This window comes from Triticum aestivum, chromosome 3B (assembly GCF_018294505.1).
Source record: "Triticum aestivum cultivar Chinese Spring chromosome 3B, IWGSC CS RefSeq v2.1, whole genome shotgun sequence".
In the NCBI taxonomy this organism is placed as follows: Eukaryota; Viridiplantae; Streptophyta; class Magnoliopsida; order Poales; family Poaceae; genus Triticum; species Triticum aestivum.
The window spans coordinates 406507604-406535238 of NC_057801.1; the positions used below are offsets into that span (position 1 = coordinate 406507604).

Below are 27635 nucleotides of genomic sequence, written 5' to 3' on the forward strand. Positions count from 1 at the left end.
AAAAGTTCAAAGAATTTCAGAGTGAAGTGGAGAATCATCATAACAAGAAAATAAAAGTGTCTACGATCTGATCATGGAGGAGAATATTTGGGTTACGAGTTTGGCCTTCATTTAAAACAATGTGGAATAGTTTCACAGCTCAGGCCACTTGGAACACCACAGCATAATGGTGTGTCCGAACGTCGTAACCACACTTTATTGGATATGGTGCGATCTATGATGTCTCTTACCGATTTACCACTATTGTTTTAGGGTTATGCATTAGAGACAGCTGCATTCACTTTAAACAGGGCACTGTCAAAATCTGTTGAGATGACACCTGTGAACTATGGTTTGGCAAGAAACCAAAGTTGTCGTTTCTTAAAGTTTGGGGCTGCGATGCTTATGTGAAAAAGTTTCAACTTGATAAGATCGAACCAAAATCAGAGAAGTGCATCTTCATAGGATACCCAAAGGAAATTGTTGGGTACACCTTCTATCACGGATCTGAAGGCAAGATATTCGTTGCTAAGAATGGATCCTTTCAAGAGAAGGAGTTTCTCTCGAAAGAAGTGAGTGGGAGGAAAGTAGAACTTGATGAGGTAATTGTACCTTCTCCCAAATTGGAAAGTAGTTCATCACAGAAATCACTTCCAGTGATTCCTAGACCAATTAGTGAGGAAGCTAATGATGATGATCATGAAACTTCAGATCAAGTTACTACAAAACCTCGTAGGTCTTCCAGAGTACGGTCTGCACCAGAGTGGTACGGTAATTCTATTCTGGAAGTCATGTTACTAGACCATGATGAACCTACGAACTATGAGGAAGCGATGATGACACTATATTCCGCAAAATGGCTTGAGGCCATGAAATCTGAGATGGGATCCGTGTATGAGAACAAAGTGTGGACTTTGGTGGACTTGCCCGATGATCTGCAAGCCATAGAAAATAAATGGATCTTCAAGAGGAAGACGAACGTTGATAGTAGTGTTATTATCTACAAAGATCGACTTGTCAGAAAAAAGGTTTTCGACAAAGTTCAAGGTGTTGACTACAATGAGATTTTCTCAACTGTAGCGATGCTTAAAACCGTCTGAATCAAGTTAGCAGTTGCCATATTTTATGAAATCTGGCAAATGGATGTCAGAACTGCATTCCTTAAATGGATATTTCTTAAAGAAGAGTTGTATATGATGCAACCAAAAGGTGTTGTCGATCCAAAAGGAGCTAACAAAGTGTGCAAGCTCCAGTGATCCATTTATGGACTGGTGCAAGCCTCTCGGAGTTGGAATAAACGCTTTGATAGTGTGATCAAAGCATATGGTTTTATACAGACTTTTGGAGAAGCCTGTATTTACAAGAAAGTGAGTGGGAGCTCTGTAGCATTTCTAATACTATATGTGGATGACATATTGTTGATTGGAAATGATATAGAATTTCTGGATAGCATAAAGGGATACTTGAATAAGAGTTTTTCAATGAAAGACCTCGGTGAAGCTGCTTACATATTGGGCATCAAGATCTGATAGATCAAGACGCTTAATTGGACTTTCACAAAGCACATACCTTGATAAAGTTTTTGAAAAAGTTCAAAATGGATCAGTCAAAGAAAGGGTTCTTGCTGTGTTACAAGGTGTAAAGTTGAGTAAGACTCAAAGACCAACCACAGGAGAAGATAGAAAGAGAATGAAAGTCATTCCCGATGCCTCAGACATAGGTTCTATCAAAGTATGTTATGCCGTGTACTAGACCTATTATGTACCTTGCCATGAGTTTGGCAAAGGGGGTACAATAATGATCTAGGAGCAATCACTGGACAACGGTCAAAATTATCCTTAGTGAGAACTAAGGAAATGTTTCTCAATTATGGGGGTGATAAAGAGTTTGTCGTAAAGAGTTAGGTCGATGCAAGCTTTTACACCGATCCAGATGACTCTAAGTCTCCATCTAGATACATTTTGAAAGTGGGAGCAATTAGCTGGAGTAGCTCCATGCAGAGCATTGTAGACATAGAATATTTGCAAAATACATACGACTCTGAATGTGACAGACCCGTTGACTAAACTTCTCTCATGAGCAAAACATGATCACACCTTAGTACTCTTTGGGTGTTAATCACATAGTGATGTGAACTAGATTATTGACTCTAGTAAACCCTTTGTGTGTTGGTCACATGGCGATGTGAACTATGGGTGTTAATCACATACATAATGTGAACTACTGGTGTTAAATCACATGGCAATGTGAACTAGATTATTGACTCTTCCAAACCCACTTTCATCAATATAATCATCATAAATAGGAGGCATGCTATCATCAAAATAAATTTGCTCATCAAAACTTGGGGGACTAAAAATATCATCTTCATCAAACATAGCATCCCCAAGCTTGTAGCTTTGCATATCATCTGTTGGGGAACGCAGTAATTTCAAAAAAAATCCTACGGTCACACAAGATCTATCTAGGTGATGCATAGCAACGAGAGGGGAGAGTGTGTCCATGTACCCTCGTAGACCGAAAGCAGAAGCGTTTAGTTAACGCGGTTGATGTAGTCGAACGTCTTCGCGATCCAACAGATCCAAGCACCGAACGCACGGCACCTCCGCGTTCAGTACACGTTCAGCTCAATGACGTCCCTCGTACTCTTGATCCAGTTGAGGCCGAGGAAGGGTTTCGTCAGCACGACCGCGTGGCGACGGTGATGATGAAGTTACCGGCGCAAGGCTTCGCCTAAGCACTACGACGATATGACCGAGGTGTGTAACTATGGAGGGGGGCACCATACACGGCTAAAAGATCAACTTGTGTGTCCTTGGGGTTCTCCCCTCCCCCGTACATAAAGGAGGGAGGGAGGAGGTTGCCGGCCTAGGGGGCGCGCAAAGCATAGGGAGTCCTACTAGGACTCCCAAGTCCTAGTAGGATTTTCTTTCCTATTCGGAGTAGGAGAGAAGGAAAGAGAGGGAGAGGGAGAAGGAAAGGGGGGCTGAGCCCCCACCCCTTGTCCAATTCGGTTTGGGAAGGGGGGAGGCGCGCGCCACCTCTTGGCCCTTCTCCCCTCCCACCACTAAAGCCCAATAAGGCCCATTACTTCTCCCGGTCAATTCCCATAACTCCCCGGTACTCCAAAAAATATCCGAATCACTCGGAATCTTTCTGATGTCCGAATATAGCCTTCCAATATATCGATCTTTACATATCGACCATTTCGAGACTCCTCGTCACGTCCGTGATCTCATCCGGGACTCTGAACAAACTTCGATCATCAAATCACATAAACTCATAATACCAATCGTCATCGAACGTTAAGCGTGCGGACCCTACGGGTTCAAGAACTATGTAGACATGATCGAGACACATCTCCGATCAATAACCAATAGCAGAACCTGGATGCTCATATTGGTTCTTACATATTCTTCGAAGATCTTTATCGGTCAAACCGCATAACAACATACGTTGTTCCCTTTGTCATCGGTATATTACTTGCCCGAGATTCGATCGTCGGTATCATCATACCTAGTTCAATCTCGTTACTGGCAAGTCTCTTTACTCGTTCCTTAATACTTCATCTCGCAACTAACTCATTAGTCACATTGCTTGCATGGCTTATAGTGACGAGCATTACCAAGAGGGCCCAGAGATACCTCTCCGAAACACGGAGTGACAAATCCTAATCTCGACCTATGCCAACCCAACAAACACCTTCGGAGACACCTGTAGAGCATCTTTATAATCACCCAGTTACGTTGTGACGTTTGATAGCACACAAGGTGTTCCTCCAGTATTCGGGAGTTGCATAATCTCATAGTCTGAGGAACATGTATAAGTTATGAAGAAAGCAGTAGCAATGAAACTGTAACGATCATAATGCTAAGCTAACGGGTGAGTCATGTCCATCACATCATTCTCCTAATGATGTGATCCTATTCATCAAATGACAACACATGTCTATGGTTAGGAAACATAACCATCTTTGATTAATGAGCTAGTCAAGTAGAGGCATACTAGGGACACTATGTTTTGTCTATGTATTCACACATGTACTAAGTTTCCGGTTAATACAATTCTAGCATGAATAATAAATACTTATCATGAAATAAGGAAATAAATAATAACTTTATTATTGCCTCTAGGGCATATTTCCTTGATCATTAACATCATGGATATTCAAGGAATTCATACTAACAACATTGCAATCATGCTCATCATTGAAATATTTTATGCCAAACATTTTATTGCATTCTTCTTCTAACACTTTGGCACAATTATCGGAATCCTTATTATTTTCACGAAAGATATTAAAGGGATGAAGCATATGAGGCAACCTCCATGGATTATGACGTGGATCGTATCGATTTCTTTTTGGATTTCATATGTGTAGTTACTTCGGAACTTGAGTCTGATTCTATTTTTCTATTCAAGCCCTTTTTCCTATTCTTTTGTATATAGTTCTTGATACAATCCCTTATTTTTTATCTTCCTGTAGACCTTCCGAATAATTTTTTGGTTGTGCGAACCAAAAGGAATGGTGTTTTTGGGTTGTACCAAGTCTGAAACCAAGTGGATTTATTTTTTCTCCCATATTTTCTATTCTATATTTTTTTACTGGGAATCCAAATCTTAGATGGATCTAACGGTTATTTAGATTTCTTTACTATATTTAGTACAATTGTTATATGACACATGCTTTTTTTATGGGGAAACTATGTCCTCGAGCTCGAGGTCTGAATTTCTTCATAATAGTACTCCTACTGACTTCGGCTTTAGTAATAAATAAATTCACTTTGTCGAAATTCCTATAATGAGTAGCATTTGCGGCTGCCGAATAAACCAACTTTAAGATGGGATAAGATGCTCGATAGGGCACGAGGTTCAGTATCATAACAGTTTCCTCATAGTAACGCCAGCGAATCTCGTCAAGAACTCTTTGTGCTTTGAAAGCAGACATAGGGATATGTTTTGTCCTTTGAAAACTCTCTCGAACTTAAGTAGACGATCGGTTGGAACTTTCCTTGCGAGTTCCCTTAGCCCACTTTTCTTCTTCTTTATCCTAGGGATATACTTTACTAGTTTGAAACTTGTCATAAATAAGGTTATTCCACGCCTACCTTTACTTTATTTTGAATCTTTTTTTCTTCTTAATCTTTCTATTCAGAATTCAGTTAATGACGAGATTTAGTATCCTTTCTTGCATTTTCATAACTCGTGAAATGCCGAGTAGGCACGAAATCCCCCAATTTGCGACCTACCATAGGATTTGTTATGTAAATAGGTATATGTTCCTTTCCATTATGAATCGCGATTGTATGGCCAACCATAACAACATACATTGTTCCCTTTGTCATCGGTATATTACTTGCCCGAGATTCGATCATCAGTATCATCATACCTAGTTCAATCTCGTTACCGGCAAGTCTCTTTACTCGTTCCGTAATACTTCATCTCTCAACTAACTCATTAGTCACATTGCTTGCAAGGCTTATAGTGACGAGCATTACCAAGAGGGCCCATAGATACCTCTTCGAAACACGGAGTGACAAATCCTAATCTTGATCTATGCCAACCCAACAAACACCTTCAGAGACACCTGTAGATCATCTTTATTATCACCCAGTTACGTTGTGACGTTTGATAGCACACAAGGTGTTCCTCCTGTATTCGGGAGTTGCATAATCTCATAGTCTGAGGAACATGTATAAGTTATGAAGAAAGCAGTAGCAATGAAACTGTAACGATCATAATGCTAAGCTAACGGATGAGTCATGTCCATCACATCATTCTCCTAATGATGTGATCCCGTTCATCAAATGACAACACATGTCTATGGTTAGGAAACATAACCATCTTTGATTAACGAGCTAGTCAAGTAGAGGCATACTAGGGACACTATGTTTTGTCTATGTATTCACACATGTACTAGTTTCCGGTTAATACAAGTCTAGCATGAATAATAAACATTTATCATGAAATAAGGAAATAAAAAATAACTTTATTATTGCCTCTAGGGCATATTTACTTCATCATTAACATCATGGATATTCAAGGAATTCATACTAACAACATTGCAATCATGCTCATCATTGAAATATTGTATGCCAAACATTTTATTGCATTCTTCTTCTAACACTTATGCATAATTATCGGAATCCTTGTTTTCACGAAAGATATTAGAAAGATGAAGCATATGAGGCAACCTCAATTCCATTGTTTTGTAGTTTTCTTTTATAGACTAAACTAGTGATAAAACAAGTAACTAAAAGATTCGATTGCAAGATCTAAAGATATACATTCAAGCACTAACCTCCCCGGCAACGGTGCCAGAAAAGAGCTTGGTGTCTACTACACAACATTTTTCTTGTAGACGTTGTTGGGCCTCCAAGTGCAGAGGTTTGTAAGACAGTAGAAAATTTCCCTCAAGTGGATGACCTAAGGTTTATCAATCCGTGGGAGGCGTAGGATGAAGATGGTCTCTATCAAACAACCCTGCAACCAAATAACAAAGAGTCTCTTGTGTCCCAAACACACCAAATACAATGGTAAATTGTATAGGTGCACTAGTTCGGTGAAGAGATGGTGATACAAGTGCAATATGGATGGTAGATATAGGTTTTTATAATATGAAATTATAAAAACAACAAGGTAGCAAGTAATAAAAGTGAGCGAAAACGGTATTGCAATGCTTCGAAACAAGGCCTAGGGTTCATACTTTCACTTGTGCAAGTGCTCTCAACAATGATAACATAATTAGATCATATAACAATCCCTCAACGTGCAACAAAGAGTCACTCCAAAGTCACTAATAGTGGAGAACAAACGAAGAGATTATTGTAGGGTACGAAACCACCTCAAAGTTATTCTTTCCGATCAATCCATTGGGCTATTCCTATAAGTGTCACAAACAGCCCTAGAGTTCGTAGTAAAATAACACCTTAAGACACACATCAACCAAAACCCTAATGTCACCTAGATACGCCAATGTCACCACAAGTATCCGCGGGTTTGATTATATGATATGCATCACACAATCTCAGATTCATCTATTCAAACCAACACAAAGAACTTCAAAGAGTGCTCCAAAGTTTCTATGGAAGAGTCAAGAAAAAAACGTGTGCCAACCCCTATGCATAAGTTCACAAGGTCACTGAACCCGCAAGTTGATCACCAAAACATACATCAAGTAGATCACGTGAATATACCATTGTCACCACAAATAAGCACATGCAAGACATACATGAAGTGTTCTCAAATCCTTAAAGACTCAATTCGATAAGATAACTTCAAAGGAAAAACTCAATCCATCACAAGAAGGTAGAGGGAGAGAAACATCATAAGATCCAACTATAATAGAAAAGCTCGCGGTACATCAAGATCGTGCCATATCAAGAACACGAGAGAGAGAGAGAGAGAGATCAAACACATAGCTACTGGTACATACCCTCAGCCCCGAGGGTGAACTACTCCCTCCTCGTCATGGAAAGTGCCGGGATGATGAAGATGGCCATCGGTGATGAATCCCCCCTCCGGCAGGGTGCCAGAACAGGGTCCCGATTGGGTTTTGGTGGCTACAGAGGCTTGCGGCGGTGGAACTCCCGATCTTCTTTCTGTTCTGGAAGTTTGGGGATATATAAGAGGTGTTGGCGTCTGGAACAAATCAGGGGGTCCACGAGGAAGGCACGAGGTAGGGGGGCGCTCCCAGGAGGGTAGGGCGCGCCCTCCACCGTCGTAGTGGCCTCGGGACTCTTCTAGCCCATCTCCGATGCTCCGTGGGCTTCTTTTGGTCCAAAAACAATCTCCGTCATTTTCAGGTCAATTGGACTCCGTTTGGTATTCCTTTTCTGTAAAACTCAAAAACAAGGAAAAAACAGAAACTAGCACTAGGCTCTAGGTTAATAGGCTAGTCCCAAAAATCATATAAAATAGCATATAAATGCATATAAAACATCCAAGATGGATAATATAATAGCATGGAACAATAAAAAATTATAGATACGTTGCAGACGTATCAGGAGGCCGAATTGGGAGGCGCCCAAGTAGGATTCCTCCTACTTGTGGCGCCCCCTTGGCTGCCTCTCCTCCCCTCCAACCTATATATATATATATATATATATATTCCCTCCATAGTTTACGCCTCCAGTCATATTTCACGTAGTGCTTAGGCGAAGCCCTGCGCGGATCACTTCACCATCACTGTCACCATGTCGTCGTGCTGGCAGAACTCTCCCTTGACACTTTGCTGGATCGAGAGTTCAAGGGACGTCATTGAGCTGAACGTGTGCAGAACTCGGAGGTGCCATACGTTCGGTGCTTGATCGGTCGGAACAAGAAGAAGTTCGACTACATCAACCGCGTTGTCAAACGCTTCCGCTTTTGGTCTACGAGGGTACGTGGACACACTCTCCCCCTCTCATTGCTATGCATCTCCTAGATAGATCTTGCGTGAGTGATAGGGGCAAAGGTGTCCCGTCTTTCGATGAGATGATGGATATCGCTTTGGTGGAAGTTGACTTTGACGATCCGACTACGAACGTGCGAGGACGTCGCGCCTTAGCAATCGCTAAACCAACTCCGAGAGGTTATTGACCACGCCGGAGCACGATCAACCTAACCACGAGGGTCTGTTTCCTGCGAGCAAACGAAGAACAAGCAAGAAACTGAGATTACAATCTGGATATTGCGAATATAAGATGAAAGCTTTATTGATCAAGGTGGGGTTCTGTGACGCCTTTGTCTGGTCGTTGAACACAAACGAAGTACGCGAAGTTGCAGCTATGGCGAACTTTTAATCTAAACAAAACCCAAAGTCTAAACGGTGCCCTAAGGGCTGTATATATGGAGGAAGAGAGGGGGAATTTCGTGGCCCTTGGTGGAGGGGTCCGAAATCAACCCTATCTCTTGTTTCCCCACACATACGGACTCTAAAAATAGTCTATACTTATGTATTTCGAAATTACATGGGCCTGACCCAATAAAAAGGTGACGCAGCACCTATAATAGCCTCTGGACGAAATTTATGAAGTGACATCTTGTATATTTTGTCCAAGGCTTCATGCACTCGTTATGGTGGCTTCAAAGACCTGAAATTATCACTTGTAACTCCGTTCTTGTTCTCCTTGCGCATGCCATCATCTCCATGCTTGTTCTTGCTCCAATGTTCATCCTTCTCCAAGCTTGGCCCTTCATTTGTAAGCAAAACAAATGTATCTAATTTAGGCAGCATCATATTCTCATGAACATTAGAATCATTACCAAGAAGCAAAAGTACCTGGTAATTTAGTTGGCGTGCGCGAGCTCTAGTAATTGGTCCAGTATGTATAGCAGCAGGGGCTGTGGGTGTAACAATGGTATTGATGTCCTCATCATCCTCCCCTTCTTGAAATGAAGTCGTCCTCGATGGAAGCTCATCTTCCTCACCCAAATAAGGCTTCAAATCTGCAATGTTAAAAGTGGGACTAACCCCAAAATCTGCAGGCAGCTCAAGTTTATATGCATTATCATTTATTTTCTCTAACACCTTAAAGGGACCATCAGCACGTGGCATGAGCTTTGATTTGCGCAAATCAGGAAATCTATCCTTACGCAAATGTAACCAAACAAGATCTCCAGGTGCAAACACAACATGTTTTCTACCCTTATCTCCAGCAAGTTTATATTTGGCATTCATATGCTCAATGTTTTCCTTAGTTAACTCATGCATTTTTAAAATCAATTCAGCACGTTGTTTAGCATCAAAATTAACCTTCTCCGAAGATGGAAGAGGCAACAAATCAATAGGTGCACGAGGTAGGAAACCATACACAACTTCAAACGGGCACATCTTAGTAGTAGAATGCAATGAACGATTATAAGCAAATTCAATATGAGGCAAGCATTCCTCCCACATTTTCTTATTACTCTTCAAAACAGCCCTAAGCATAGTAGACAATGTTCTATTGACTACTTCAGTTTGTCCATCAGTTTGGGGGTGACAAGTAGTACTAAAAAGCAGTTTAGTCCCCAACTTAGCCCATAAACATCTCCAAAAGTGGCTAAGAAATTTAGTATCACGATCTGAAACAATAGTATTTGGCACACCATGCAAGCGAATAATTTCACGAAAGAACAAATCAGCAACATTAACAGCATCATCGCTTTTATGACATGGTATAAAGTGTGCCATTTTCGAGAATATATCCACGACAACAAATATGCTATCCCTCCCCTTCTTTGTTCGAGGTAAACCTAAAACAAAGTCCATAGATATATCCTCCCAAGGAACACTAGGTACAGGCAAAGGCATATATAAACCATGAGGATTGAGTCGTGACTTAGCTTTTTGACATGTAGTGCAGCGAGCAATAAAACGCTCAACATCCCGTCTCATCTTTGGCCAAAAGAAATGTGTAGCAAGTACGCCCTCCGTCTTCTTCACGCCAAAGTGTCCCATTAATCCTCCTCCATGCGCCTCCTGCAACAACAAAAGATGAACGGAGCTAGCTGGAATGCATAGCTTGTTAGCACGAAACACAAATCCATCGTTAACAACAAACTTGTTCCACATTCTTCCTTCTTTACAATTCTGCATTACATCTTTAAAATCAGCATCATGCACATATTGATCTTTGATGGTCTCCAAACCAAATATTTTGAAGTCAAGTTGTGAAAGCATAGTATAGTGACGAGACAATGCATCAGCAATAACATTTTCTTTTCCCTTCTTGTGTTTAATGACATAAGGGAAAGCCTCAATGAATTCAACCCATTTAGCATGCCTACGATTCAGTTTAGCTTGACTTTTAATATGTTTCAAAGATTCATGATCAGAATGTATAACAAATTCTTTGGGCCATAAATAATGTTGCCATGTTTCTAAAGTCCGAACAAGAGCATATAATTCTTTATCATAATTAGAATAATTAAGACTAGGCCCACTCAATTTTTCAAAAAAGTATGCAACAGGTTTGCCATCTTGTAATAACACACCTCCTAATCCAATTCCACTAGCATCACATTCAAGCTCAAAAGTCTTATTAAAATCAGGAAGTTGGAGTAAAGGAGCATGTGTCAACTTGTCTTTCAATACCATGAAGGCTTCTTCCTGTGCGGTACCCCAAAGAAATGGCACATCTTTCTTTGTAAGCTCATTGAGAGGTGCAGCAATGGTGCTGAAATCTCTCACAAAACGCCTATAGAATCCAGCGAGGCCAAAAAAACTCCTCACTTCTGTGACCGTTTTGGGCTGCGGCCAACTCTCAATAGCTTCAATCTTGGCTTTATCAACTTCAATTCCCTGTGGAGTAACAACATAGCCAAGAAAAGATACTCGGTCGGTGCAAAAGGTGCACTTCCCAAGGTTACCAAACAAACGTGCATCACGTAGAGCAATAAAAACAACACGTAAATGTTCCAAATGTTCTTCCAAAGATCTGCTATAAATCAATATGTCATCAAAGTAAACTACCACAAATCGTCCAATGAAAGCACGTAAAACTTCGTTCATTAATCTCATTAAAGTACTAGGTGCATTAGTTAACCCAAAAGGCATGACTAACCACTCATATAATCCAAACTTAGTTTTAAATGCTGTTTTCCATTCGTCTCCCAATTTCATACGAATTTGATGGTATCCACTACGCAAATCAACTTTGAAGAATATTGTAGAGCCACTCAATTCATCAAGCATATCATCTAGCCTAGGAATAGGATGACGATAACGAATAGTAATATTATTAATGCCTCTACAATCAACACACATACGTGATGTACCATCCTTTTTCGGCACTAAAATAATAGGAACAGCACAAGGACTAAGGGATTCGCGTATATAACCTTTGTCGAGAAGCTCTTGAACTTGACGCATAATCTCTTTCGTCTCCTCTGGATTGGTACGGTATGGCGCACGGTTTGGCAGTGAAGCACCGGGTATTAAGTCAATCTTATGCTCAATCCCTCGAATAGGCGGTAATCCCGGTGGCACGTCTTGTGGAAAGACGTCAGCGAACTCCTGCAAAATGTTAGTGACAGCAGGAGGCAAAGAGGAAGGCACGTCCTCGAATAAAAATAATGCCTCTTTGCACACAAAAGCATAGCAAACAGATTTGCTGAAATCTAGCTCATCAATATCAGATTTGGTGGCAAATAAACATGCACTTTTCAATTTAATTTCAGAAGCAACACTAGATGGTTTATTATTAGGCTTCATTTGTTGCTCAAATTCTTTTGCCACAATCTGATTTTCACTCTTATTCTTCTCCTGTTTTGCTTTATTAGCTCTATTTATATCATCTTTCAAAATGGAATCAGGAGTCATAGGAAGCAAAGTAATAGTTTTATCCTTATGAACAAGAGTATATTGATTGTTTCTACCATGGTGTATAGAATTTTTATCAAATTGCCATGGTCTACCAAGTAATAAGGAACATGCTTGCATAGGTACCACATCACAATCAACATAATCAGCATATGTAGAGATACTAAAATGCACACGAACAGTACGTGTTACCTTAACCTTACCGCTGTTGTTGAACCATTGGATGTAGTAAGGATGTGGATGTGGTCTTGTGAGAGAAAGCTTCTCCACCATCTCCATGCTAGCCAAGTTGTTACAGCTCCCTCCGTCTATGATGACGTGCACAGAACGTTCCTTCACAACTCCCTTGGTATGGAACAAATTGTGCCTCTGATTTTGCTCAGCTTGTGTGACCTGCACACTCAAAACACGTTGAGCAACTAAACATTCATACCTGTCAGCGTCTTCAGGAGCCATGTATTGCATCTCATGATCAGAATCATCTCCACCATGTTCTTCACGTGTAATAAGAGCCAAAGTCTCCTCATCATAGTCACTAGCGGACTCATACCCACCATCCTCGGTAGCAATCATCACACGCTGAGATTTGCATTCTCTCGCATAATGACCTCCTCCCTTACAACGACGACAAATAATATCACTTGTAACTCCGTTCTTGTTCTTCTTGCGCATGCCATCATCTCCATGCTTGTTCTTGCTCCAATGTTCATCCTTCTCCAAGCTAGGCCCTTCATTTGTAAGCAAAACAAATGTATCCAATTTAGGCAGCATCATATTCTCATGAACATTAGAATCATTACCAAGAAGCGAAAGTACCTGGTAATTTAGTTGGCGTGCGCGAGCTCTAGTAATTGGTCCAGTATGTATAGCAGCAGGGGCTGTGGGTGTAACAATGGTATTGATGTCCTCATCAGTGAGCGTAGGAAATTTTTTGAAATCGGATGCTACGTTTCTCAACAGATCACCTTGACAAAAACCTTGTTTAGGTTTGAACGATTCTATTTTTTTGCCATTGAACATCATTGAAAAGGATACAAAGCTCACCATCCCATCTCCTCTTTGGGGGCAATCCAGCCATGGCATGGACCGCCCGACTTTTCTCCCTGGCGAGCGCACGCGCCATCCTCCTTTCCTTTGCCACTTCTCGATGACGCGGGCATGGAGGGCTTCCTCGTTCCTGTCCAAGGCGGCGTGGGACTCCGCCTCCGCTACATCGGTCTTGAGGGGTGTCGCGGCTAGTTCCCCGCACTGTGAGCACACTGCAGTGGTCGGGCCATGAAAGATGCCGACATTGACCTCCGTTTTGGAGCCCGGCACAGCAGGGACGAGGCGCCACCACAAGGGTGGCGTCGCTAACTGATGGTCACCTCGTCCTGCGAGGTCGCGGTCACACGCCTCAAGCCGCTGGCGCCGTTGGATCCAAGTGTCATTTGCACGGGTGCAATAGATTCACCTCGAAGCGATTCCGACTGCGGAGCTGCGGTCCCGAGATTGGCAGAGAGCCAGCCGGACAGCCAACTCCTCTTCGTCCAGGTCCTAGTCGATGGATTGAGAGATCTCTGGGTCGGATCCGCTGCCCACCATTCAAGTGAAGGCCAGAGATCGCCAGACAGGAGGTTGAGGATGGAGTGGAGTGGCTACGGTTTGATCAGGAATATATGTTTTTTTAGCAACGAGGACAAATATATGTGGGGTCATGGTGAACCATAGTGGGCCAGACCCACATGACGGACAGTCCCGACCGCGACTGTACGTCCTCATATCCGCCACAATAAGCTGGGTATGGGGGGCGGCGAGTCAGCCCAAATGTTTGGGCTGCATTTGCCAGACGGTTGGTCGGAACAATGACCAGGTAGGCCAGATGTTTGAGGCGGATATGGGGCTCCGGTTGTAGATGCTCTTAGGGCATCTACAACACGGGCGCTTAGCCCAGGCGCGAGTGTCTCTTTCCCGGCCGTTCCGCTGGTCTATCCTAGGATTTGATTCCTGGTCTATCCCAGGATTTCCTTTGGCATCGATACCTCTCTGGTCGCCGGGCGCTTGTACCTTTTTCTCCCGCATGCATCTGTTTTGACGAGGGTATGGGGGCTAGATCGACGCTAAAAAAACAGCTAAGCGCTCAACCTGTCAGTCCTGCGTTGGAAAGGCAGACTTCTGCATCGGTGCTTCGTAGTTAATCCTTTTTTTAATGGTGCAAGCGCCTCTGCATTGAAAATGCCCTTAGCTACGGCCATGCAGCATAATTTGCTCGAGGAAAGAAAATCATGTGAAGGCAATGTACCTCTGCTGTTGCATCGACTTGCAAAGGGCAAAAATGATGAGGTACTAGTATGTAGCCTAGACCAGTGAGCAGTGACACAATTCGCATGGTATTATTGATGCTGAAACAAGAAATGGATTCTTTTCGGAGTTAACTTGCTCCCGGCACAACACGCATCTACTTACTCCAGAGTCCAGGATGGGAGTATATCAATCACAAACGGGAGCGAACAGCACAAAAAATATACATTTCCATTGGCCTAACCGCCTTGATCCGCCACCCGCTAAACCCCCAGCTACCTACACCGTCAACTCTCGAACTCATCACCGTCGTCCCCTTCCCCCGGTCGGTTGTTTACCGCCGGCGAAAAATCAACTGAAACCGTACAAAAATGAATAACAATTGCAAAAAAAAAAAAAAAAACTTAGGCAAAGAACATGACATACAGGCACCAGCACTCTATTCAATACCTATGCAATTTTAACTTTACTCCGACTGAATTATGGCGTCGGGGCGGCCGGAGGTGTGCCCCTCGACCGCTCCTCCTCCGGGGTACCCCGCGCGCTCTCCTCGGTTGTCGTCTGGCCATGGCCACCGCCGATCTCCTCGATCATTCTCACCACGTCCGGGGCGTCCGGCCGCGCGTCCGGCACGGTGGCGACGCACGCCATGGCCACCTGCAGCAGCGCCACCATCTCCTCCTCGGCGCTCGCGCCCAGCCGCACAAGCTCGACGTCGAACACCTCGGCGGTCCACTCCTCGCGCACCACGGACTGCACCCACCGTGGCAGGTCCAGCGTGCCATCGCCCTCAAGGGACGCATGCGTCGGCGACTTGCCGGTGAGGAGCTCCAGCAGGAGGACGCCCAGGGAGTAGACGTCGGCCTTGAACGTGGGACGGCGCGTGTCCACGACCTCCGGCGCGCGGTAGCCGCCGGCACCGGCGCGGATGGACGACGGGGCGAAGATCGGGTGGAGGCAGAAGTCGGAGAGCGCGGCGGCGTCGTAGTCCGGTCGGAGAAGAACGTTGGAGGACTTGACGTTGCCGTGCGCGAGGTTGTGCGCGGAGTGCAAGTACGCAAGCCCGCGAGAGGCGGACAGTGCCGAGCGCATGCGCGCATCCCAATCCATCGGCGTCCGGCCGGAGCCCCGGCTCCCTGCAAGCGCATGCAAATTTCCCGGTGAGAAATCTTTGACGACTGGCACTAGCAAAATTGCAAAGTGCAAAACTAAAATTTTGCAAGAACTATCACTGCATTTCATGGTGTTTGCCACGCCTCTTTTATTTTTTTAGGTTCGGCAGTATCTTAGTTAAATATAAACATACAGTATTGAAGAACCAGAACGAATAATTTTCTTTGCGCAAGAAACCAATAATAAGACGTGCCGCGTCCTTGAACTAACAACTTAAATTAATGCTTATATAGTCTGCTGCTAATCTCAAATACCCAGAGTCATGCAAGATTGAAGAATCCAAATCAATCATCTTGAACTGGTCCATGATTAAAGGGCAGAGGTTGGTCACACACAATTAGTTTTTTCAACCAAAATGTGGTACAGAGAACGCAGGCTCTGAGGAATGCAGGCTGCAACGTAACAAAGAGGGCAGCTCATGTACATTGGACATCAACAACCACAACCGAAACAATCAATCAGCTGCCGTAGTAGGTTAAGCAGGACCGAAATTAAATCGACAAGAGAGTATAAAACAGAGAAAATATGTAGTAAGTACATATATTTATTCGGCCACTAAATAAGCGCATCTGGCAGATACATTCTAGAGTACTACATGCCACTTACCGAAAGAAAAAAGAACTAAGAATTGTTCATGACAGACCTTCAAACACACCGGAAAGGGTAGTAGGTCACAACCAGCGTTGGTAATCATACATGCAGAAGACAAGCTTCATTAAAAAAACACAATGGAACACTACCAACGACCATGAACATACAAAATGTAGTTGTGAGCTAAGAAACAGAGCAAGGAAGCACATATAGCTATTTTGCTGAGGGGTAGGCCGGGTACCCTACCAAATGCAAGATTGTGGTTTTTGGCTAGTAGTACTCTATTGGGGATCAATGGCGAGCAGAATGGCCGGCCCCGCAGGGGCAGCATTTTGCTATAAGGGCATCTCCAACAGTTTGTATGTTAGCTTATTGGTAAAATATGCCATGTCATCAACTAACACCTTAACATACAACAACTTCAGGCTGGTCATAGTGGGGAGTAACTTAGACTAGTAACATGCATATGTTACTAGTCTATGTTACTACCTCTATAGTGCATAGTATCATATAGTAGTATCATAGATGGTCTCATTTATTGCTATGCATGACACATAGTAGCATCACATTTATTATGTTACGGTATCTACCTATGTTACTATAACCATCTCTCTCTTCTTTAATTACCTGCCACATAAGCACGTTTGCGAGTCCCAAGTACATGTTACTACTTATGTTACCCCCACTATGGACAGCCTCAATGGGTTGTATCTACTTTGTCCAATAGGATGTGAGATAATAAATGAGGTGCTCTCTCATTCTACATTGGAGCTTGTGCAAGGGGTGTTGGTTCATGTACATACAGTACAACTTTCCTCTCTTTCCTCATTTATTGTATGACACATCATCAAAAATCTTATGTGGCAAAGTCTACCAACAACTATCTTACAACCATTGGAGATGCCCTAAGCAGCCGATTGTGTCATGCATGCATATGTGGATGTCAGCATTGACTGGGGCCTGGACCCATATGCCATAGTGGAGACATGCAGAGGACATGCAAGATTGCCACTTGCCGCCGTAGGACCTCAGCTTAGTCAAAATCTCATACTGTCAAACTTTGACAACTGCAATTCTAAACTCATCAACAGCCAATATAGAGTACGTATACGTAACGTAATATGGCCGCTGCAACTACACACACACACACATGTGCAGTAGAAAGCGGCGTGCTTGTTTATGGTGGCATGATGGATAACGTGCATCCACCTGACTGTTCATTCACCTGTCATCATCATCTAACCCTTTTTCCGGGCAGGTGAGGCTGTGATCGCAAGCAATTAAGATGGCCGCGAGGGAGGGACGACGAGGCACAGACATGGCGTGGAGTGAATGCCTGCTTGCAGTGGAGTGCAGCGTTCTGGTCATGAAAATTTTCCAACATGCAGTGTACACCCGTATGATACTGTTCATTTTTTTCTCCAGAATTTTGGAAGATTGAAACCATTTTTTTTTAAACCTCCATGGAGCCCGAGCACCAGAAGGCATTTCCGGCTTGCAGAGCCTCTTGTTCATCAGCTAAACGCATGCGCAGCGAGGCAAGAGGCGAGCACTTTTAGGTGGGATGATGGCAAGGCCAAGTGGTTCAGCACTCACCGCTCACCGCTCACCGCTCACCACGACAACTCACACCACATTATTCTACTTGGAGCCTCCCCACCCCCAATCTTGCTTGCTAGCCAGGTACGAGATGTAGTATGAACATAAACGATGTACTAGTACGTGCTGCTATGCGTACTATAGCAAAGATTGATGGGGTACCCTAGCTTCATCGTGCATTTGTGCTGCCATGCCACTTGCCAGGGTATTGACTTTGGGTTTGGTGTGGGGCAGCACTTGGGACTCTGGCACATGGCGGTGCGTTGCAGAGGGGCATTTGCGCACCTCTTTACACGCCCAACACCGCACACGGGTACACACTAGAAGCAAGCAGCACCGGGCGACAATTCCCACAGCCACAGCAAAAGTGGCCCCAAAATGTATTGTATGGCAACGAGAGATATAGCGCCAAGAGTACACCAAACGAGCATTCCATACTATTCAATGTACCCTAGCAAATTGCGTTGCATTTCTGGATCGGAATGTTAAAAAAAAATCAACTATTTGTGGCACGCACCCAGCCAGCGTGAGCAGTGAGGTGAGGACCATCTTCGCTTTACAGCCCAAACCTCGCATCCATCGCACCATACTTGGTCATCAGAGAAAAGCGATGACGAAACAGAAAAGATCAAGAAAACAAATGAGGATCAAAGAAAAGGAACAGCGCCGAAAAGAGAGAGAGGGCAGGGGAAAAGCGCGCCACAACTACCGTCGGCCGTCCACAACACATGCCGTCACATCGACATCGATTGGTCCTTCTCTTTTTCAGCTACGGGGAGAGGAATTTTCAGCTACGGGGAGAGGAATTTTCCGATTAAATTTCCGCGCATCTACCGTTCAGTGTAGCCACCTGCTTGCAGCCGATCATCAATGCCGGACAATTCCGGCAGAATCTTGCACTGCACGGTGCCATTCTGTGTGTCCTCGTCGCTAGCGTAAAGGAGGAGCACTATCACCTACGAATTGATGAATTTCTCGCGCGTCGCCGGCCTGAATTTTGTCGACAGCAATCCTAGCCAGGCAAAGCGGGTAGCAGGCAAAGCAGTGATGCTGCGAGTGCGACGGCGATGGCGACGATCTCCCCACGATCACGATGGCGATTCGATGCAATGTACTGTACTAATAAATTTGGTTTCAGAGAAGAAAAGGAGATGATGGTGTGATGCTGACCGTGGAGCATGGCGGAGAGGCTGCCGTTGGGGAGATAGTCGTAGACGAGGAGCTTCTCGTCCTTGGAGAAGTAGTAGGCGCGGACGGGGAGCAGGTTGCGGTGCTCCACCCTGCCCAGAGCCTCCATGTGCGCGTCGAACTCGCGCCGCGCCACCGCCACGTCCTTGAGCCGCTTCACCACCACCGTAGTCCCCTCCTCCAGCACCGCCTTGTACGACGTCCCCACGCTCCCCTTCCCCAGCACCTCCGCCGACGCGCGCAGCAGGTCCTCCAGGTCGAAGCTGTACCCCGCGCCCTTCCCCAGGAACACCAGCCGGCTCGCCTCCCCCGTGCCGGCGCCCGCGGCCACCGCCGCCGCGGCCGCCGACCCGGAGGTGCCGCCTCCCATGTCGTCCTTCGACGAGGACGTCATGCCGGTGATATCGCCGGACGCCGGCGGAGCCACTCCCCTTGTTTGCCCCGTCGCCGCCGCGGATGTGCCCTTTGGTGCTCCCTCACGGGCGCCTCTCCGCCGCCGGGACCTCGCGCAGAGCACGATGGCGGCAAGCAGGAGCAGCGCGACGACCACGGCACCCACGACGATGCCGGCAATCGCCGCGCCTGAGAGCTTCCTCTTCTTGTTAGACACCGCTCCGGGCTCGTCGCTCGGGCTCATCCCGGGAGCCGGCGACGGGGACGGGAAGAAGGGGCTGCAAGGGGGCAGCGGTTTGCCGCACAGCTGGAGGTTCCCGGCGAAGGAGTCCGCCGGGAAGCGCGCGAGGGCCTGCGGAATGGAGCCGTTGAGGCTGTTGACGGAGACGTTGAAATCCTTGAGCTCCGGGTTGGCGATGCTGGGGATTTTGCCTTCGAGGCGGTTGCCTTCGAGGCGCAGAGATCGCAGGGAGGCGAGGCTGTTGAGCGCGAAGGGGATGGGGCCTGACAGATTGTTGTGGGAGAGGACGAGCCTCTGGAGGGCCGCGAGCTTGCCGACCCCAGCCGGGATGGCGCCGGAGATCATGTTGTTCTGCAGGAAGATGGCGCGGAGGCTGGAGAGGTGGAGCAGGTCGTCGGGGATGCCCCCGATGATGCGGTTGGAGCGGAGCGACAGCACCTGCAGGTTGGGAAGGCGGCCGATGGTCGCCGGCGGGATGGCGCCGACGAGGCCGACCCCCGGGAGGCGCAGCTGGACGACGGTGGACTGGGCGGCGTCGCACGTGACCCCGACCCAGGCGCATGCCGGCGTGGAGGTGTTCCAGCCGAGCCTCCGCTCGTGGGGCGTGGCGGTGAGGAACGCCAGCAGCGCCGACCGCTCGCTCGGCGGCGGCTCCGCGAAGGCGAGGCATGCGAGCGAGGCGACGGCCGCCAGCAGCACCGCGCGGGACACGGCGACGGGCATTGCGACGGACGAGCGCTGGCGCGTCTCTCTATGAGGAAGGCATTGGGGAGGTGGAGCTGCCTTGGTGGCTTCCTGGGGGAAATTTTGGGGCGAAGGAAGTGGGAGTGTGCGCTGCGGGGAGGGTCTTATGCGGTGGACGGGTTGGTGACTGACGGACTGGCGAGTAGTCGCATCGACGAGAGACGCACTGCCACTGGCTCGAAATGGCACACAGTGAGCGCGTCCGTGACGGCGTCGGGTACTCGGGCGTGCGCCCGTGTGCCGCGCTGCCTAGCTGCCATGTGTTTGGACTCGTTGGTTTCTGGGCTAGCTTGGCTGGCCGGATCACCCTCACGCGTAGGAGCATGTCGTACCACGGTTCCTCGCTGGATACGATAGAATATGAATATACGGGGGATAGTGCTCGAAAATGCTGGTGCGTGCCGTACTCTCTGCAGGAATTACGCCGCATTTGCAGCCGTGGTCGATACGGATTGACCATCTGCAGCACCTAGAGCAACTCCAGCCTCGTTCCCAAGGCCCCAAGGCGATTTTTCGGTCCCGCCGTCAAAAAATCGGTCCAGTCGCGTCTCTAGGGACTCATTTTTCGCCGGCTCGGGCCGAAATTAACGCCGACGGACCCAACTCGAACCCAGCGCGCTGGGGGCGCTCGGGAGCGCCGGGCGAATATTTTGACGCGAAAGCGCCATGGGCCAGCCCCGTCAGCGACTCGACTCGCTTCTCGCCGCTTCGTCGTCCTCATCGCCTCGTTTTCCGCGGCGAATCAATGCCAAAGCTGCGCGCGCTGCCGCGCCGGTCAACCTCCATTGATGCCTCATGGGCGGCGCAGTGAAGACCGGGCGACGCGCATCCCCTCGCCCGCCACGCCTCCCGCCACGCGTAACGCGCCGGCCAAGCCTACCGCGCGGCGCCTCCGCCTATATAAGCCGAGAACCAGCGTGCCGGAGACACGCACAAACACTTCACCACCGACACGCCCACTTCTTCCCCTTCTCCTCTTGCCGTCTCCAGCTCAGAAGGATGGCCGAGCACTTCCCAGGCGACGGCACGGCGGTGAATGGTTTCGGGTGGCGCCATCTGCACGAGGACGAGACTCGCCTCCTCTTCGAGGCCGAGTACCCGGCCCCGCCGGACATGCGGGTTCCCGGGGCGTGGCAGATCAGCGCCGGCGGCGTGCCGGTGCCACCACCACCAAACGGGGCGGCGCGACGTGCGGAGATCGCACGCATCCGCGCGTCCCTGCCGCGGGCGGCGAGGGAAGGCCCGCGGTACATCCCCGACAGCCCGCTCTGGAAGCCCTACTTCCACCGCCGACACGCCGAGAAGCTCGAGGCAACGAACGGCGTCGTGCCCTCCGGCAGGCTCAACTCCGAGGACCGGCGCCGGTGGTGGGGCGTGCCCGGCCGCACGCTGGAGGCCGTCCTCGAGTACATCGAGGGCGGCAACACGCCGCGCCTCGAGTACCCCGCTCCCCCGACCTTCTCACGCCGCCATGGGAGCTCCTGGACGCCGAGGCGTATGGAGCGGCCCGGCGCATCCTCCTCCTCCTCTGGACGCTCGTCGGGCTCTCCCTGCCTCCGCCCTGTCAAGCCGGAGCCCCAGGACACGCCGGTCAGCGTGCGCACCCGCAGCTCCGGCGTCCGCATCGGCGACTCCACCCCCCATCCGGCCGCTTCGTCCTCGTCGAGCCCAAGTCGGAGCCCAGCCTCCCTGCGGAGTACGAGGAGATAGCCCGGCGCGGCTTCTCCGACGAGGACGTCCTGCAGTGGGCGCAGGACGACTACCTCCGCGACGAGATGGTCCGGCAGCGCCGGGCCCTGGAGGAGATCGAAGCCCGCAAGCGCGGGCGCGAGGACGAGCACGGCATCGTCATCCTCGACAGCGACGACGACGAGGACGCCCCCGGACCGTCCAACCGGCCGCGCCAATCGGGAGAGGGATGCAGCAGAGACGGCGGCGGCTGTGACGCCCGGATAATCAGGCTACAGTAATCCCACGTTAACGATGCCACGTCACCTCACTTACTGTTGATAAACTATCGATAGTTCAAAACCGATTCAAAATTCAAATTTAAAATAAAGTCAAACTAGTAAGGTTTTCAAATGTCAAAACTAAAAAGTACAAACGGTGACAGATAATGCATAGGTAATTAAGGTGAAGAAACCACATTTTTATAAAATGTCTGAATGCTCTAAAATGATTTAAGCAGTAGCTAAAACAACTAGATAAATGCCTTTTGTATTTTATAAAATACTAAATTATTTTATTTGGGGGTTAAACCTTTTTGTGACCGAGGTATAATTAGTAATACTAATTTAGGTGCAACTTTTATGTTTTATAAAACTAAAATAATATAAACTTGTAAAAATAAAAATAAGAAAAGAAAAGCAAACCAAATAAATAAATCAGGGGGGAAAACCCCCAGGCCAACTGGGCCAAATGGCCCAGCCGGTCAGCCCATTGGCCCATCTGTCCCCCTCACTTCCTTAACCCCCACTCCCCACCGAACCATAGGCACCGACACCCCACTCCCCTCCCCACTCGCGCCCCTACTCTCCCTCTCCCCCAATCCAATCGGAATCAGGCTTGAATGCCTCCGTCACCTCGCCCCGACGCCGCCGGGACTGAACCCGTCTTCGCCGGACCGCCCCGGCGCCACTCGCCAGCATCGCCGGCGCCGCCCCATCGTCTCTTCCCCGCCGGCCTCCTCGAGCCACGCCGACCGGGACGACCGCACCGGATGCCATCGCCTACGTCCACCCCGCTGCCGGATCTCGTCGCCCCGCCGCACGTCATCGCCGTCCTCCTCTCCACGCATCGTCCCCGAGCCCACTGCCATGCCCCTCCCATTGCCCTGTGAGCCACCACCTCCCTCCTCCCTCTCCTCCTCTGTGCGTGCGTGTCACCCTCACCGCGCGCTCGGCGCCTCACTCCGTCGTTGCGACGCACGGCCACGCGCGAGCCCGCACCCGTGCTTGGAGCTCACTCCGCCGTGGCCTCCCCCCCGTCACTGCCCGCGCCGTCCCGCTGTGCCCGACACCGCCTGCACGTGCGGCCACAGCACCTCGCCCGTCCGCCCCGCCCGCCTGCGCACGCGCGCCCACAACTTCGGTTCCTTCTGCCCCATCGCCCTGTTCCGGCCGGCGCTCGTGCGGCCCCTGGCCGCCGGCGCCCGCGCCCGGCTCTGCCGCGTCACCTCGCGGGTTACGCCCGCACCCTGGGGCTCCGCCCCATTTCGCCAGCGCCCGTGCGCCCCCATGCACGTAACCCATTCGCCCGTTAGGCCCCTAGGGCCATTGACATGTGGGGCCCGCCCCCAGAACGTTTTTTAATTAAAAAAACATAAAATAAGTAAAAATGAATTAATAAAATTTATAATTAATTAATTAATTAATTAATTAATTAATTAATTAATCTTATTTAATTAATCTGTTTGACTTGTTAGTTTAATTAAACAATAATTAGTTTAACTAAACCCTAGTTATCTAAATAGAGTATGACAGGTGGGTCCCACTGGACCCACACGTCAGTTTGACCAGTCAACACCTCTGTTGACTGTTGACGTCATGATGACATCATGATGATGTCTGCATGCACTATTCTGGATAATGTTGGATTAAATTAATTAGATAAAACCTAAAAATGATTTTAAAACTTTAGATTATCATATAAAATAAACTGTAGCTCGGATCAAAAAACTTTGTACATGAAAGTTGCTTAGAACAATGAGACGAATCCGGATACACAGCCCGTTTGTCCGCCACATATCGCTAGCATAGCAAACACGCAACTTTCTTCCTCCGGTTCATTTGTCAAAAAATGCGGAACACCGGGGATACTTTCCCGGATGTTTCCCCCCTTCGCTAGTATCACCTCCTACTACCTTAGGTCACCTCTAGCACCGCGTATTGCCGCGTCTCGCTTTGTGATGCTTTGATTGCTCTGTTATTTATTGTGTACCCCCTCCGTTACTTCTTTCTGGTAGACACCGAGACTGCCGGCGACCCCAGTTCGACTACGGAGTTGACGACCCCTACTTGCCAGAGCAACCAGGCAAGCCCCCCCTTGATCACCAAATATTGCCTATTCTTCTCTCTACTGCTTGCATTAGAGTAGTGTAGCATGTTACTGTTCGCTTACTCCTATTCTGTTGCATAGCCTGTCATTGTTCCTACAGTCATTGATACCTTACCCGCAATCCTAAATGCTTAGTATAGGATGCTAGTTTATCATCATTGGCCCTACATTCCTGTCAGTCTGCATTGCTATACTATCGGGCCGTGATCACTCGGGAGGTGATCACGGGTATATACTATACATATACATATACTATACAGCTGGTGACTAAAGTCGGGTTGGCTCTTTGAGTACCCGCAAGTGATTCAGATATGGGGGCTGGAAGGACAGGTGGCTCCATCTCGGTAGAGGTGGGCCTGGGTTCTCGACGGCCCCCAACTGTTACTTTGTGGCGGAGCAACAGGGCAGGTTGAGACCACCTAGGCGAGAGGTGGGCCTGGCTCTGGTCGGCATCCGCGGTTACTTCATAATAACACACTTAACGAGATCTTGGTATTTGATCTGAGTCTGGCCACTGGCCTATACGCACTAACCAACTACGCGGGAACAGTTATGGGCACTCGACGTCGTGGTATCAGCAAAAGCCTTCTTGACGTCAGCGACGGAGCGGCGCGCGCCGGATTGGACTGGAATGCCTGCTCTTATATTAGGGAGGCTAGGTCTGCTTTCAGCCGCCCTCGCAACGTGCAGGTGTGCAACGGGCGATGGGTCCAGACCCCTGCGCGCATAGGATTTAGACCAGCGTGCTGACCTCTCTATTGTGCCTAGGTGGGGCTGCGACGTGTTGATCTTCCGAGGCCGGGCATGACCCAGGAAAGTGTGTCCGGCCAAATGGGATCGAGCGTGTTGGGTTATGTGGTGCACCCCTGCAGGGAAGTTTATCTATTCGAATAGCCGTGTCCCTCGGTAAAAGGACGACCCGGAGTTGTACCTTAACCTTATGACAACTAGAACCGGATACTTAATAAAACACACCCAGACAAGTTCCATAGACAACCCGGTGATCGCTTTTCCACCGGGCGACGAGGGGAGGATCACCGAGTAGGATTATGCTATGCGATGCTACTTGGAGGACTTCAATCTACTCTCTTCTACATGCTGCAAGACGAAGGGTGCCAGAAGCGTAGTCTTTGATAGGACTAGCTATCCCCCTCTTATTCTGGCATTCTGCAGTTCAGTCCACTGATATGGCCTCCTTACACATATACCCATGTATATGTAGTGTAGCTCCTAGCTTGCGAGTACTTTGGATGAGTACTCACGGTTGCTTTGCTCCCTTTTTCCCCCCATTTTCCTCTTCTTCTCGGATGCCGCAACCAGACGTTGGAGCCCAGGAGCCAGATGCCACCGTCGACGACGATTACTACACTGGAGGTGCCTACTACTACGTGCAGGCTGTTGACGACGACCATGAGTAGTTTAGGAGGATCCCAGGCTGGAGGCCTGCGCCTCTTTCGATCTGTATCCCAGTTTGTGCTAGCCTTCTTAAGGAAAACTTGTTTAACTTATGTTTGTACTCAGATATTGTTGCTTCCGCTGACTCGTCTATGATCGAGCACTTGTATTCGAGCCCTCGAGGCCCCTGGCTTGTAATATGTTGCTTGTATGACTTATTTATGTTTTTAGAGTTGTGTTGTGATATCTTCTCGTGAGTCCCTGATCTTGATCGTACACGTTTGCGTGCATGATTAGTGTACGATTGAATCGGGGGTGTCACAAGTTGGTATCAGAGCCGACTGCCTGTAGGAATTCCCCTTTCCAACTCCTTGGCCGAAGTTGAGTCTAGTCGATGAAAATTGTTTTACTAACTTGGCTGTGCGGCCCATGGGCCCACGTCGCCATTGGGTGGTATTAGGATCTTTTATTCCTCGACCTATACTCTGGGACTCTAACATCTCTTCTATTCGGGTTAAACGATTTTACTAACTCTGACTCTAGGTTCTCGATAATACTTTCTCCCGGTGAGCCCCTTCAGTCCAGATGATCGCCTGCTGCACCAGGAAATTTTGAAGATACTCTCTGATGTTTCCTTGAGACCCTTGTGCCCTTCGCCGTTGCAATTCCATACCACCGATAAATCCCTATGGAAAGCTACATACACTTGTCGTCCATAACTTCATTTCCAATTTTATCTTGATATTACAAGATACCCTGAAATACCTCGGATATTCCGAGAATCCTTTGTGTTTGCTGCCTTGCAGCTCCTTTTCCTCATAAATACCCCTACGGATAATTCCTCGCACTTACCGATTATTCGCTCATCCCCAGTTGTTCAGGTGTTTCGCCAAATGCTTCTAAATGCCATTGGCTCTTCCAAAATCCTCAGTAGCCTATTGCTCTTGATCTTCTTTACCTGCTTGCATAATGGTTACTTCCATATGTCTAGCAATATTCATTAAAAAATACTTTGTGATCGACATTCCGATCTTGTTAATTCAACATGTGTGTGAATGCACACAATCATCATTTATTCCCTGAAAATTATCCTTCCGGCTCAGACGTCATTTTGAACATGAGCTGGTTCTCAGCCAATTAAATTGCCGTCGATTGTACCCCTAAGTGTATTCAAATTATCCATCCTTTATCAGAGTGTTTGCTTCTGATCCCTTGCTTTGGAAATCTTAATTCCTTTTGCATTTGAGCTTGACTTAGTCGGTTGTTTCTATAATCAGATCTCCTTGCATTCTTTCTTCTTCCGGTTGAGTACCGATGCTCACATCAGATCCCTTGAGGACCATCGGGTCCTTTATTGGATTTTATCCGACAAAGTCCTTCATATTCAATAACTTTGTGAGTCCTTTCTCGGATACATAATGCCTTTGGTAAATTGTATCCTCTGCCTTGTCGAACATGCTCTGTTTTTGAGCTTGTTGATTACTCCTGAAGTTCGTTGTATATGTTCCTAAGATGCCTTGATGGGTTGAACCTACGCGTTCCCTAATCTGTGTGAACCCGAAAGATTTCACGGGTCATACTTATCTGGTATTGCACCAGGTAAAACTCTCAACAACTAATGTCATTTTTGAAATACGAGAAGTGAATGAAATGTTATGCATTGGAGAAGTGGGAGTCGACCTTGAACGTTGTGTTCATGCCCATGGACAC

General features: G+C 47.6%; 1 protein-coding gene across 1 annotated transcript; it reads right to left on the reverse strand.

Moving 5' to 3' along the window:
• Window positions 1-14752: 14752 nt before the first annotated feature.
• Window positions 14753-20597, reverse strand: LOC123070088 (probable inactive receptor kinase At2g26730). The gene is made up of 2 exons (XM_044493114.1): window positions 19079-20597; window positions 14753-15681 (listed from the first exon to the last, which is right to left on the reverse strand). Exons 1-2 carry the CDS (start codon window positions 20451-20453, stop codon window positions 15026-15028), a joined length of 2031 nt encoding a protein of 676 aa, XP_044349049.1. The 5' UTR covers window positions 20454-20597; the 3' UTR covers window positions 14753-15025.
• Window positions 20598-27635: the final 7038 nt, after the last annotated feature.

Excerpts from the sequence above, each read along its gene's own strand:
- LOC123070088 (XM_044493114.1), bottom strand. The coding sequence starts at position 20,453 with ATGCCCGTCGCCGTGTCCCGCGCGGTGCTGCTGGCGGCCGTCGCCTCG. Across the intron at positions 15,682-19,078 it reads CCTCTCCGCCATGCTCCACG|GGAGCCGGGGCTCCGGCCGG; the intron begins GTCAGCATCACA and ends ATGCGCTTGCAG.